Here is a 13,919-nt window from a genome sequence, read left to right as displayed (position 1 = left end):
ATTTGGAAAAGTTTTCTTAACGGGTGTCCAATGAAAACAAATAATGTGAAAATTGGGACCAACGACATATATTTTCAAAGTTGAGATTATTATTAGTTAACTGCATTAATTTGTGATCATTAAAACCCTATTGCCTAAAAAAATATAAAATTAACTTATTACTTTTATAACTATACAAATGTCTCGTAAAAAAATGAATTGTATAACCTTCTAGGATCCACCCCTTTTAAAACTTTCGGCCCATAAGATTTTGTTTCAGATAATAATTTCCTATCCGCCGGAGAAAACTAATCCTGTGATGCCGCACTGTACCGTCGCCACCAGTCACCTCTGTCCTCCGCCGACAACCACCGCAACATGCTGCTCTTTATCACCATCGTTACCGAGTTCAATTGGGTTGTTTCCAACGGCCAAATTGGGTTACGCTTTAAGAACCACTAGTCTGAGAAATCGTGTTGTAATTTGTATGGCAAAAGACAGGAGAGTCAAAATGGTGGCTAAGCAGATACAACGAGAGCTTTCTGATATCCTGCTCACCGACCAGGTTTTACAGTACGCTATCCTGCCCGAAGCTGCCCTTGGTGCTGACCGTTATCTCTCTTCTATCACCACCATCAGTGATGTTGAAATCTCTTCTGATTTACAGGTAAATTAATATGCTTTTTTATTGTATAATAATTTAATAATTTCAAATTGAACCCAGAGTATGAACAAGCCCTAGTGAACTTATCTTGAATTTGGTACAGATTGATACTTATTATTAAGCTGTAAACGAACCGAACGAAGCCTTGTTCATGTTCCTTTGTTTAGCATTAAACTTGTTCATGAACGGTTAACTGAACGGAAAAGCTTGTTTGTGTTTGTTCGTTAAGGTATTGAACTTGTTCATGAATGGTTAATGAACGCCAATTAACATGTATTATTTAAGAAAAAAAACAACATTCTAAATCCAAAACATAATCATCCCCCAATCGGTGTTTTTTTTTCATATAGCGTCAACGAAGCACGAGTTAGATTTGTTGTTAGTTAAAACAAGATATTATAAAACAAACAAAAGACGAAATTAACTGAACATAAACAATATAATTATAAAATCTAAATGTTAGGTTGGTTAATACAAGTAAAATATTATATATAAAGCAAACCTTTAGCTAACGAACAAAAACAAACGAACGTAAAGGAACACATTACCGGACGTTCACGGCCGCAAATGAACGAACGTAAACAAACTTCCCACCGAACAATTCACGAGCTGTTCGCTGAAAGATTGGTTCGTTTACAGCCTTAAGAATATGATAGTGGGTTAAACTTTCTTGATTTATTTAAAATGATGTGTTAAGAAATGGTTTTACAATGTGCAATGTCTGGTTTTTGGTTATTTATAGGTGGTTAAGGTGTATGTGTCTGTTTTTGGTGATGAAAGAGGAAAGGAGGTAGCGCTTTCCTGAAGTCTAAGGCCAAATACGTGCGCGGTCAGCTAGGCAAGCGTATGAAGTTGCGGTTGACTCCCGAGATACGGTTTATCGAAGATGAATCCTTAGAGAGAGGAAGCAGGGTAACATGTTATTTCATTGTGTTAAGTTTACTTTTTGGCTGTTAGTGTTTGGATTTGATGATATTAGGCAAATTACTATGCTAATTGATTTCTGTGTATACTTAGGTGATTGCTATATTAAATAAGATTAAGAGGGAGAAGATGACGGGAGAAAATCCTTCAGTTGAGTCATTTGATCCGAATGAAGACTGGGACGACGAAGATGATGATGACATCATCATCTACGTGAAGTAGTTGTTTTAAGCTTGTTTCTTCACAGCTTTATCTCCTGGTGAGTTCTCGCTCTTCTTTAATTCAGAATGTATACAGTGCTTTTATGTGTATGGTGGTCATTTATCTTGCCTTAGTATGGTTTGGTATATGGTTTCATGAATAATTTGTTGGACGATAACTTGTGTGCAGGTCGAGCATTAACGGACCAAGTAGCTGCTTTTGTGTCAATTGCTGACGAGTGACAATCAGTGATAATGTGTAAATAATTCCTTAGAAAAGTTGGTGTTAGTTCCATGCTTATGCATTTCAAAACATGATTGTTAATGTATGACATGTGATATGTATACTTATGATCATGAAAGATTTAGATACCAGCTTTGTTTATATTTTGCATGCCTTTGGCATCTTTAATGTATGCATTTGGTGATCTGTAACACTTTGGGGCAAAAAGGGACTACTTTTGATCTTGGAGGTTCATTCATCACTGTCTGTCACTTGGATTGTGTAGCAATTTGATTCCTGAATGTTGCTTTCAGAAACCTGCGAACCGAGTTGTCTAGATGTTCATGGTCTTCTATGAGCCTGAGTTTTGCTGCCATCAGTAAATGAGTTGGGAACCTTGATGTTTAACTTCATTATCAACGTCTTTCATGTAAAATCGATCTGCGTATTATAGCTATTTGAGATATGTTTAGAACTAAAAATCCTTAATGATGTTTAAGACATCAAGAATTTTGGTTTGCGAGAGGGGTTGGGGTGTAAACGAGCCAAATAAGCTAGCTAGAGCTTCGGCTCGGTTTAAAGTTAAACAAGTCGGCTTGGCTTGTTTATCTTAACAAGCTAAAAGGTTGAGCTCGAGCTTGGCATGAAAAAACTCGAGTAAGCTCGTTTATTTTAATCCAAGATCAAATGAAAGAAGAAAAAATCTTGAACTAACTTTTGTAAATTAACAAAGATTTTTGTTCTTCACACACTAGCCAAATCTATCTCTCCACCTTTCGTTTGTTCAATACCGAATTATAAGAGTAACAACCTCACATATTCAGTGTTATAATCATGTTTTTCTGTTCACAAATGACTAATCACCATTTAGTTTAGTTTGGATGAAAACTCCCAAGTGAATATGTGCTCACTGCTCAATTGCATCAAGTGTGAAAAATCGTCAATTTTGATTTGATCTTACCCGTATTGTCTTATTAGAGAACTAGTTAGACCTAAGGCTACCCGTAACGGGCGATGGATTTGGGTGAAATTGGGCTACAACACCACCCCCGGGCGATTTTGGGGGCGAAATGTGTGTGTGAAGTGTGTATATATATTAAATATTATTATATATGTTTGTGTGTAGTGTACATATATATATATGTGTGTATATATATATATATATATATATTAGCCTACAACACAATTACACCCCAAAAACAAATTTCTACCCTTTGCTGATTGAGCGCCACGTGTCAGAATTCATCCAATTTGAAGCCCCTCCACTACGCATGGCCTAATAGAGCATGTGGTTTGAAAATAAAATTTGTTTTTTACGATTTTCAGAATAAAAAAAAAGAAAAATGGATCAAAGAGTTGCTTTTTTTAAAGAATAATGAAAGTGGAATCGAACATCACATTTTTATGCATACATTTAGGCCTAGGGAGATGCTCACAACTGGAAGTAAGATTTTTGATCTAAGAACAATTCAGGCACTTGGCAATGAACTGGTGATTAAGGTTTTAATTTTGTGTATATCATTAGTTTATGCCAATACGAGTACATACTCCATAGTGTTATGCATTAAATTTTCCTTTAAAAATCAAGTATTTAGGCTAAATTGTCCATTTATTTTGTCTAGATAGATTATACTTTACTTGCTGAAACTAGAAACTTCCCAAATGCATAATTATGATAATATACATTGACATGTATAAATTTTCTATAACATTTTTATAGTGATTTCAATTGTTCTCTGTTTCGTTTTAGGGTTGTAACCCATATTGATTCACTTAACATGTAGATCATCTTAGAATGCACAAAAGCACAAGTACAACTTCTTCACAAATCACATAATATCAACAACCCAAAAATTGCACCCGGGATATAAAGTTGCAGACCTGCAACCATGGTTTTGACTTAAATTCATATGCACATTCTCCTCCCCTTTTTCTACAAGAACATATATCATCATAACTCCACATAATGTGTTTTAACCTCAAACAAATTAACCAACACCACATATAATAAGTGTATACATATAAATTCCAGATAGGGGTGTGCAGAGTATCGTGCAGCTCACTCTACCTAACAGCAAAACCATAACCGAAGTTTCAGTTATTGAAACGCCCAATCAACCATAGGTTTAAAAACAACTAATTCAGTTAACCGCTTGTCTTAACCAGGTCAGATTATAACCAAACTGTTTGTATACACACACTGCACACAGCTAAAAAGGCACCAACTCACCTTAGCCATTTTCACTACGTAACCTCTGAATATATTTTCCTAACATATATTTCTAAAATTTTCACTCGAGTCCGGTTGTGTTACTTGGATTTCAGATGTGAATCAAAGTAAAGTCTTTTACACGACTCACGACCAAGCCATAACCGAAGGTTTCAGTTATTGTATTGCCTAATCAACTTTCAGTTAAAACATTCAAAAAAGTTCATTTAACTGCTTGTTTTAACTACGTCAAACTCTCTCTATGTAACCTCTGAATATTTACTAAACAAGTATTTCTGAATTTTCATTCAAGCCTGATTGTGCTTCATGGATCTTAGATGTCAATCATTTTACATTTGGTTATTCTATGATTCAATTTAAACTCTTAGCCTAAACCAAAATAAAAGTTTTTATGAATGGTTGTTTGGTCATGACTTGTCTAACATTTCTAGATAAATTAACAATAGTGTTTATTAATCAATTTGATAACAAAAACCACCACCAGACTTCAATTCAACTCGATCCGAAACCATTACCAAAAACATGATTAATCCAACCAAATATTAAACCAAGTGAATTATTTGTTTGAGCCACAAACTATGTCAACTGTCATATATATGATATATGACAAAAACAAACAAACATCAATTAGGGCTACATGATATAGAATAGAGATAAAATGATCAAATGAGTTTGAAAGGAAGAGGCCATGGAGTAGACCTGGGGAGCTCAAGCTTATCCTTAATCCGTTGAATCTTCTTCTCCTTCTTTGGCCGTAAGTTTCCGTACGATCCTTTGAATATCTTTCCCTTCTTCGTCTTCTTATCACCTCTCCCACATAACACTGGCGCCGCAGCTGCTGCAGCCGGTGTTAAGGATGAGAAAGCTTGTCGTTGCGGTTGCTCAGCCGTCACAAGCAGTCGTTTAGCCGCCGTGCCACATCGCTGCATCAGCATCATCGCCATTCGCCGTTCAAACCCTAGAATTAATTAGAAATGTAAGTGGATGGATGTGTCCCGTTGCTAAGCTGATTTTACACAACAAATAAAAAGTTATGTAAAATGTTAATCATTTCATTTTTTTTTTTACAAATATAATGTTATAATCATGATATTAGATTTTTCCTATTCGTGGTTAAAGCGCGCGCCCAATGTGTCACTAAAAGTCAAAATGATACATATGTGGTTACAAAATGCATAAAATTGAGTCCATCAGACTAACGAAACCGTTAGATGGAATTAAATGATGAGCACCATAGTCTTTTTACCTTTATAAATCATTGTATTCCATTTATCCTCTTTAGGTATTTGGGTTCACACACTATGCAACATTTCTCGTCTCTTCTTTGACAAGATAAGCCCTTATTCTTATATGTCTTCTGCACCACGATCAACTACCCCCACCTCCGTCCTCGTCTCCTCACCATCTCCGCTAAACCCTAGAATGTAAGTGGATGTGTTACGCTGGTAAAAATGTTATCCTCTTGATATCGTTTTTGCATTTTTAAAATATTAAGCATGTTTATGTTCTAACATAAAAAAAATTATTACGAATTTATAGTTTAACACTAAAAAGAAATATGTAATCATTATACTATGAGGTGTATATAATAAAATAAATCAATGTAAAATGTTAGGTACTTTGAATGGTTTTATTCAGTACTACCTTTTTATAAGCTTTTAAGAGACTTGTGTTACATTTGTGTTACATACATACACATGTATCTTATAAACACAAAGAAACAAATTAAACTTGGTATTATGAGCATATGACAAATAATATTGGAATAAGAAATGTTCAACATTATGTAGCTCATCCTCATACAAGACTAATGATTACACGATCATAAAACTAAGATGTTCAATTGAAACAACTTCAAAAGAGCTGTAAACATGAGTAGAAACAACTACCAAGGACTAGTGTCACGTTACCAACATGAAAATCGTGTTATATTTGCATTCGAGAGTGGTGTAATAGTATTTGAAAGTTGCGTTATATTTGCATCCGAGAGTAATATGATAGTATTTAAACCTACACGTGTTTTTTTATTCTCTTCTCTTTTTAATTTATTTTCTCATGACAGCATATCTCTTCTCTTCGACGATGAAAACATTTTAGTTGTTTTATCTTTTTTATTTTAATTTATATTTCGAGTTATTATTTTTCTATTTTTGAAATTTTTGATGGTTTTAAATTCCATCCTTCTCACCTTCTGATTTATGAAACTCTTTATATTTTTACCTTTGCGATAGATGTGTGTCTCGGGTATGTATTGTTCATAGTTTTTTTACATAAAACTCTTAAAAAAAATAAAAAACACATAATTAGACAAGATCTATCTAGTCAACTTCTTGTAAATACACATGAATACGAAGCACGATAAACTTGAACATCTATTAAGATCGTCAGGGACAGTAAAGCATAACAAGAAACACAAGCATTTTAATAAAAAGACTAATAAAAGAGTTGCATGATAGATAATAAATATAGGAAAGCATAATCACAAGTAGTTGTTTTAGGAACTCAACCCTTGAGTGAGTATTTCTTCCCTGTGAAGGCTTGAAACTTGGGCTCTTCTTTCTTTTCGGGCTCCTCTTTTTTAGCCTCTTTTCCTTTTGCAACTTCCTGCACAATACATGTCGCTTAACCAGTTCCGCTATAATAAAAGAACAAAATTATACAAATTATGCACAAGTACTTGCTAACATAATACTAATCTACAAGTATAATAAAAACCCTGATAAAACTTATATTAAATCGAAGTCCAAAAAGGAAAAACAAAAGTTACTATTAAAATGACCATAACAAATAGCATGTAAACAACACAAAATAATATTATTAAGCTATTAGTGTTATTTGCATATCTACCAAATACTAAAATTTAGTTCTAAGAAGTTAAGATAAGTCTTTGTTTATAGGTGTATAAGAAGAAGCACATAGTTATCTGGTTAGAAAACAACTTATTTCACTCATAGGGTAAAGTTTTCATTTCTATATACATCAACAATAATCAATTTAAAATAAGGCAACCCCAACAGCATGTTGAAAATCTTATTTCACCATGAAATTCGTAGATAAATACACACTAGAGACTCTTATCTTTGTTTTAAAAAAATAATAATAACCATTGTAATTTTTAAAATCTTTACATTTAGCAAGGCATTACACACAATTCTGTTTATGATTTCTGTGTAATTGTTGATGAGGATCTTGATATCCTAGGAGATGTTTAGATTACCTAAACACTAAGTTAAGATAATAATCACTTTCTAGATGCACATCCAAGACATCCAACCATCCCCTAGATCAAAAACCTCAACAATTACACGAACTTCAAACACGAAATTACGCGCAATGCCTTGGTAATTGCAGAGATTATGAAAATTATCATGTACTTTGTTTTTTTTTTCCTCTTATTAAAAAGCAAAAGATAAGAGCTTTTGAGTGTTCAGAAGAAAAGTGTTTATATTTATCTACTTACTTTAGGGTGAAATAAGATGTCTCAGATATGCGCTCGAAGATTGCCTCAGTTTAAACTAACTATTACCCATGTTTAAAAAATTACAAGTATAGCCTAAAAGTTAACCAAGTTGTTTTCTAATAAGATGAACTTTTGTCTATCTCAACTCTAGTATGTTGTTTAATGAAGTATAATTTGAAGTTGCACTTGGAACAGATGCACATACCTTTTGCTTTTGAGAGTTTGAACCAGAACCAAACACAAGCTTTCCTTGTGACTGACGAGAAGTCGTTTGTGAAGTTGATGACTCACCACCACCACTAGCAGGTTTCTTTTCTTTAGAAGATGAAACATGAGGCGGTTGGTAATTCAAAGGCTTACCATCCAATCTTCTTCCCGATCCAGTAAATGGGTTGAACTTAGGCTCCTCAACCTCTGCGGGTTCCTCACCTACCAAATAAAAAAAAAGAAAAAAATGGCATCTTATGTTATAATTTAACACAACAGAGTAACAAAGGTTATAACGGTTTTCTAGCCCACCCACTAATAGTGATGAGCAAAGAACTGACTTAATCGACCTGTAACTGAATTAACTGACTCAACCATAGTTATCAAATGCGTTAGACGCGCTCAAGGCGCATAGGCCTCTCCGATGGCCTAGGCTCAAAAAAAGCGTGGGCCTCAAATAAAAAAAGCGCAATTAAATAAAAAAACCTAAAAAGTATTTTGTTATCGAAAATATCACTTTTTAAGTGTGGAATTCACTAACCAAAGCTTACTGTTCTTCAAGTCAATCATCATTTAAAAATAAAACATGTTTCAAGCTGCTGGTTTATCAATCCAATCTCTAAAAGCAACATACATCTAAATATCTAACCAATCAACACATATCATCAAAGATTTCAAATAACACAAACAATAAACAAACTTTGTGGTATGCTATCTAAAAATTAAAATAGCACCAACTGAAAGATTGTTGATATTTTACAGTTTACACACAAATTTGTGTCATGATTAAAACAAGAAACTTCATAATCGTTAATAAAAAAGCATGCATCTTCAAGTAATTAAATTTGTTTTAAAATAAATATGAGAATCAATCTTTACTGTTACTAACCTATCCCAATTGTCGATCATTATAATATTGGAGTTACTGCTTACTTAATTCGACTGATTTTAAGTAAGTTGTTTAATTTAATTGGGGTAAGTGATAAATCAAAACCAAATCAAGCTAAACAAATCAAAAAAATTGGCAACTACCGATTAATTTCCTAAAAAACCGTCTGTAGTCAGGGGAGTCGATTAATTTCCTAAAAAACCGTCTGTAGTCAGGGGAGTCGATTAAGGAGCGCTCTGCTTAAAAAAACCACCTAGGCGCAGAGGCGCTGTGCTTTTGATTACTATGGACTCAACCGAACTGAACACTTAAGCAACAGCTCGGTTAAGCCATTACTGACTAAACGAAATTGTGGGTAGGTTTTAAACTTTTAGTTATGATATAATATTATATAAAAAAACCTACCTTGAACGGGTGCCTTGCTTGAGGGGACGGGTCTCTCAGGTTCCTTATAATCTAAAGGAGGTGCGAAGTCCACCTCACAGTCAGTTTCAATAATACTTATAGCATGTGACGGTTTCGATTCGATAATATCTATGTAATACTTCTTGTTATTATACGCCACCATTATGCTATCTCCGGTTGTCAAACACGAAAAGTTCCTCAATGTCGTCTCTAAACTGCACACCCACAACACCACGTTTATAATCAAATAATAAGAAAAACACTTATAAATAATAGGGGAAAGTGAATACGGGGCTGTTATGCATGTAAGATTACATGCGAAACCCATCAAAACTACGTCGTTTTGATTAAAACCATCTTAAAAGATAACTAAATAATTTATTTTAGTATTTATTTCTAGATCTCCATCAATTTCGTCAATTCATAGATAGCTTTCTTCCCAATTACAGTTAAAATTCCTTCAAACCTATTTGCAGGCTATTTTCCAATCCATTCCATTGTTAAGAGAGTTACACTTTCACGATACTGTGCAAATGTATTTCTTTTTCTTTAAATGGACAAATGCAAATGTTTTCTATTTTCATCTTCTGTGTGTAATTAATTATATAATCCCACCGACACTACAATTATATCATTCGTCAAATTATTTCTAAACCAATCTGAATAAGCGAAATTCATATTAAAGGATATCCTCTAAATCTTTAGATGCGTAAAATTCAAATTTTACTAATCAAGCATATTATTTGAGATTATAATAACAATTAACAAATGAGTGAATTTGTTTTGAAGATCGATTTGGAGAAAGATGGGTAGAAATTTGATTGTGAGAAATATGGATAACGAAAGTTATGTAAATCGGTGAGATAATTCTTGAAACTAAGATATTAAATTATTTATTAATTACCTTTTAAGATGGTTTTAATCAAAACGACGTAGCTTTGATGGGTTCGCATGTAAGCTTACATGCCTAACAGCCTCATATTCACTTTCCCCTTAATAATATTATTATCTCGATGAACCAAACTTACATTGCTTTTGGGTTGGAAATGTCCAAAAAGTCCTTTGTGTGTGGCTGTAACCTGACATAAGTACCCTTAGGAAGTGTCACATTTTTCACTCGCACAATGTCTCCTTCTTGTAAAAGCAGATTTTCCATCATCTAAATGAATAAACGTGTTTAGTAACAACAATTAATACCTAATAATTAGCGAAAAGATATAAGAAACGCTGTGCACCCAATAAGGCATATAAACCATTCCTTCTTCTGCAATGAACTCCAAAACGCCACAATGTGAAACTCGCTCGGTAGCCGCATTGCGTAGCTCAAACAACATTGGATAATCAATTTGAAGAGAAGCTGTTGTAAACAAATAATTAATTGTCGCCATCATATCATATAAAGATTACATTTTTATAAAAAAGGTAAAAAATTAAGTATGTTAAACTAACCAAGGCGATCAAGGGCTGATGGAGGCATGATAACTAATACAAAATAAATAAACACGTGTCAGTAGCTAATTTTAAAAAGAAGACACAGAATTGCGGAAACACTAGAATACCACTCACTTTTATCACCATTCTCTAACTGAGGCTGCAAAAAAGGAAAAACAATAAAAATGTATAATTAGAACCATATTAGTGTGTAAACAAAACAGGAAATAAAAATTTAACGGTAAAAACAAAATGTCCAACCTTATCGATAAACGACGCAGGGTAGCATCGATATGTTTGCTCAAACGATGTTCCGTGATAACCATAACCATCAAAATACTGTAATCACAAAGAAAACACTTAATCACGAAAATCTTATTCAAGATTATTAAAAAAAATAAAAATTTGAACATGCTAAATCTTATATATACACAATTAGTTCATTTAAGATCAAAACTGAATATATTATCCCAAGATTAAGTATTACAAAACACAACAATAATAATACCAATTAGCATCAGAACCAATGATAAAAAAAAATACATGATAATTACCATGATTACTTGTGTTGTTGAAGAAACTTGTGTAACAAGCAGGCGAATTTCCGATAACCCAATTCAAGAACAGAATCTGCGATCAAAGACACAGACTTTAAACATAAAATTATGCTGCGTTAACCTAACAAAGTGATCGATTTGTTAATTAATATATACAGCTACTGTTCATACGGCACACAATTCGAAATAATTCACATATGGGTTAATAAGATGATGTTACGAAATCTGAGATTATGAATTAGAAAACATATGAATTTGGGGGAGAATAATAATTATTACCTGGTTGATGGATTTGGAAGTTGTATGAGAAAGAAACTTGGAGAACAAAAAACCCTTTTGTTGATTTGAGAGGATTTGTTTATTTATTTAATTAATAATCGGATGGATTGATTCGTGAGAAAGAGGTGGAGATGAGGCTAAGATGTACCGGGTGGGTTTTCTACACCGACCCGAAGGCTCATGTGGACTTATTTGTGGGATTCTTGGCCCAGTTTAATTTAAAGGGAAGTAGGCTTGGGCTTTGGATATTCATGTGATTTTTCAATTCTTTTTTTAACGGGCTAACACGTTGACACCTATAGGTTTAGGCTATCCACTATCACAACTCAAACCAACCCAATCATTTATTAAAAAACTAATTTTCTCTCTTCCATCTATACAAACCAGCCCAATCCAATATTTACTCACTATCACAACCCAACCTAAAACAATATTTTATTAAATAAAAATGCTTCATTTTTAATAAAATTTATATCAAAATGTTCAATATTTTTTTAGACAAACTGGCAAAACTCGTCCTTTATGTTTGTATCAATTTTCAGTGGTCGTCATTTACAAAGATGAATGCCAGAAAACATCCTTCATGTTTAAAAACCCTATCACGATATGTCCTTTGGTTCTAACTTGGTTAATTTTTGTCATTAAATCTGGTCATGTGCAAGTTACATGAGGGTATTTTTGTAATTTTGCATATTTAATTTTATGTTTTAAGTTATATCTATTTCTTTATTTTTAATTACTAAATAGTAAAATTACAAAAATACCCTCATGTGGTTTACACATGACCAGATTTAACGACAAAAATTAACCGGGTTAGAGCCAAAGGACATAATATGATAGGGTTTTTAAACATAAAGGATGTTTTCTGACATTTATCTTTGTAAAGGACGACCACTGAAAATTGATGCAAACATAAAGGACGAGTTTTGCCATTTTGTCATTTTTTTATAAATAAAACTGTGTCGTCACATTTTTTAAAAAAGGTTAAAAGTTGTAATTTTCATGAAAAAACCAAGTTAAATATAAAAGTTTGGTTGTAAACTTGGGCTGGAACAACCGAGGTTGCAACCGGTTGTGGACAAAAAAGAATTTCTAAATTTTTAATTAAAATGTTTTTTTTTATCATTTTGTGTCACTTTGCCACCGATTGTGATAAATGGTCATCATAGTGGATAGTCTTATGGTAGAGGTGGATATGTATAAAACCCGAGTTCTACTCAACCTGTGGTTCTAACCAGGTTTCAATTTATCCACGTAACCATTTCCATCTTTACCCAGTCCCAAAAAAACGGCAAAATCGGTCAAAAAATAGACCATACCCCAACCTTGAACTGGTTCATACCTAGTTCCGGGTCCTGAATAACCCTTGTTTACCAACATTTAGTTTAGGATATTTGTAATGGTTATTTAACTATATATCTTTAATAAAAGCTATTTCAGGTTTAATACATTTTTTTTGCACACTCACAAATTTATTTTGTTTCTATTGTAAGTTTTAAAATTTAATGTTTTCTAAAATTCTGAATATGTTACTGCCATGAGCTTGTTTATCTATATTTCGTTGTAAATTAAAACGGAGTTTTGTGCCAGGATGCAAAAGTCATCGAACACACAAACATACATGCAGTCAAAGTTTATTCAAAGTTTTGATTTCATTAATATTTTATCCAAACGCTTTGTTACAACGTTTTGACACAAAAAGTTTTGTTATTGATGATGTTACAACGTTTTGACACAAAAAATTCTTAGGTTTTTTTATTGTATGGCGCCCCCTCCCCCCCTTTTCAACTCTCCAAATAGACAAAACTTTGTTAATGATGATGTTATCACTCCTACCTCTTCAAATAGACCAACACGTGGTAAGGAACACTGCATGTAAGCTTGTAAAACTCTTTTATGCCAAGTGGGTTTTGTCATATTCATGTGATAGTTGATACCTTACAGTTACACCATGAACTAATCTATGTCCAATTATCAATGCCACGACAAAGCAATATACAAAAAGGTGGAATTTTACCCATATATAGACTCGCTTTGAGTTAATGATTGCGTTAAAGGCTGACCAAATCATAGAAATATTTGAGAGCGTCTAAGTAATTGTTTATTACATTAAATGTTGTAAGTTTGCTTAAAATGGTTAGTTAATTGTATCACTGAGCATGATAATCATGAAATAAACATGTGTATGAGGAATCTTGTTTGGTATAGATATTGAGGATCATGTATTGGGTTGGCTATTGGAGTTAGCTTTGATATTAACACATCATATTCTTATTTTTCCTTTAGTGTTTACCATGCAATTTAACAAAGAAACATTTGTTAAAATTGTAATTGAAATGTCATCTGATTTCGTTACAATAAAAACTTATTTCCGACTGTCATGATACGTTTGTATATAAAAGGTTTACAAAAATAATAACAAAGAAACTATTCTTTACATAATGGTGTCCACAGAAAAATATTTCAAGTAA

General features: G+C 33.0%; 1 protein-coding gene and 1 pseudogene across 2 annotated transcripts; one reads left to right on the top strand and one right to left on the bottom strand.

Moving 5' to 3' along the window:
* The first annotated feature begins 282 nt into the window (after positions 1–282).
* Positions 283–2,154, top strand: LOC143631813 (putative ribosome-binding factor A, chloroplastic; annotated as a pseudogene). Its single transcript, XR_013153435.1, has 4 exons — positions 283–646; positions 1,386–1,555; positions 1,661–1,826; positions 1,958–2,154. The product of XR_013153435.1 is annotated as a putative ribosome-binding factor A, chloroplastic (transcript).
* A 4,385-nt stretch (positions 2,155–6,539) lies between these two features.
* LOC143634687 (uncharacterized) lies at positions 6,540–11,586 on the bottom strand. Its single transcript, XM_077102705.1, has 10 exons — positions 11,449–11,586; positions 11,167–11,242; positions 10,874–10,951; positions 10,748–10,772; positions 10,631–10,663; positions 10,417–10,538; positions 10,210–10,340; positions 9,182–9,396; positions 7,886–8,109; positions 6,540–6,824 (listed from the first exon to the last, which is right to left on the bottom strand). The coding sequence occupies exons 2-10, from the start codon at positions 11,167–11,169 to the stop codon at positions 6,723–6,725; spliced, it is 933 nt and encodes a 310-aa protein (XP_076958820.1). The 5' UTR covers positions 11,170–11,242; positions 11,449–11,586; the 3' UTR covers positions 6,540–6,722.
* Positions 11,587–13,919: the final 2,333 nt, after the last annotated feature.

This window comes from Bidens hawaiensis, unplaced genomic scaffold (genome assembly GCF_021521415.1).
Source record: "Bidens hawaiensis isolate Kalapana, Puna unplaced genomic scaffold, B.hawaiensis_p1.1 tig00000512_1, whole genome shotgun sequence".
Lineage (NCBI taxonomy): Eukaryota > Viridiplantae > Streptophyta > Magnoliopsida > Asterales > Asteraceae > Bidens > Bidens hawaiensis.
The sequence above is the reverse complement of the archived record's forward strand: the minus strand, read 5'-3'. Positions and strand labels throughout refer to the sequence as shown.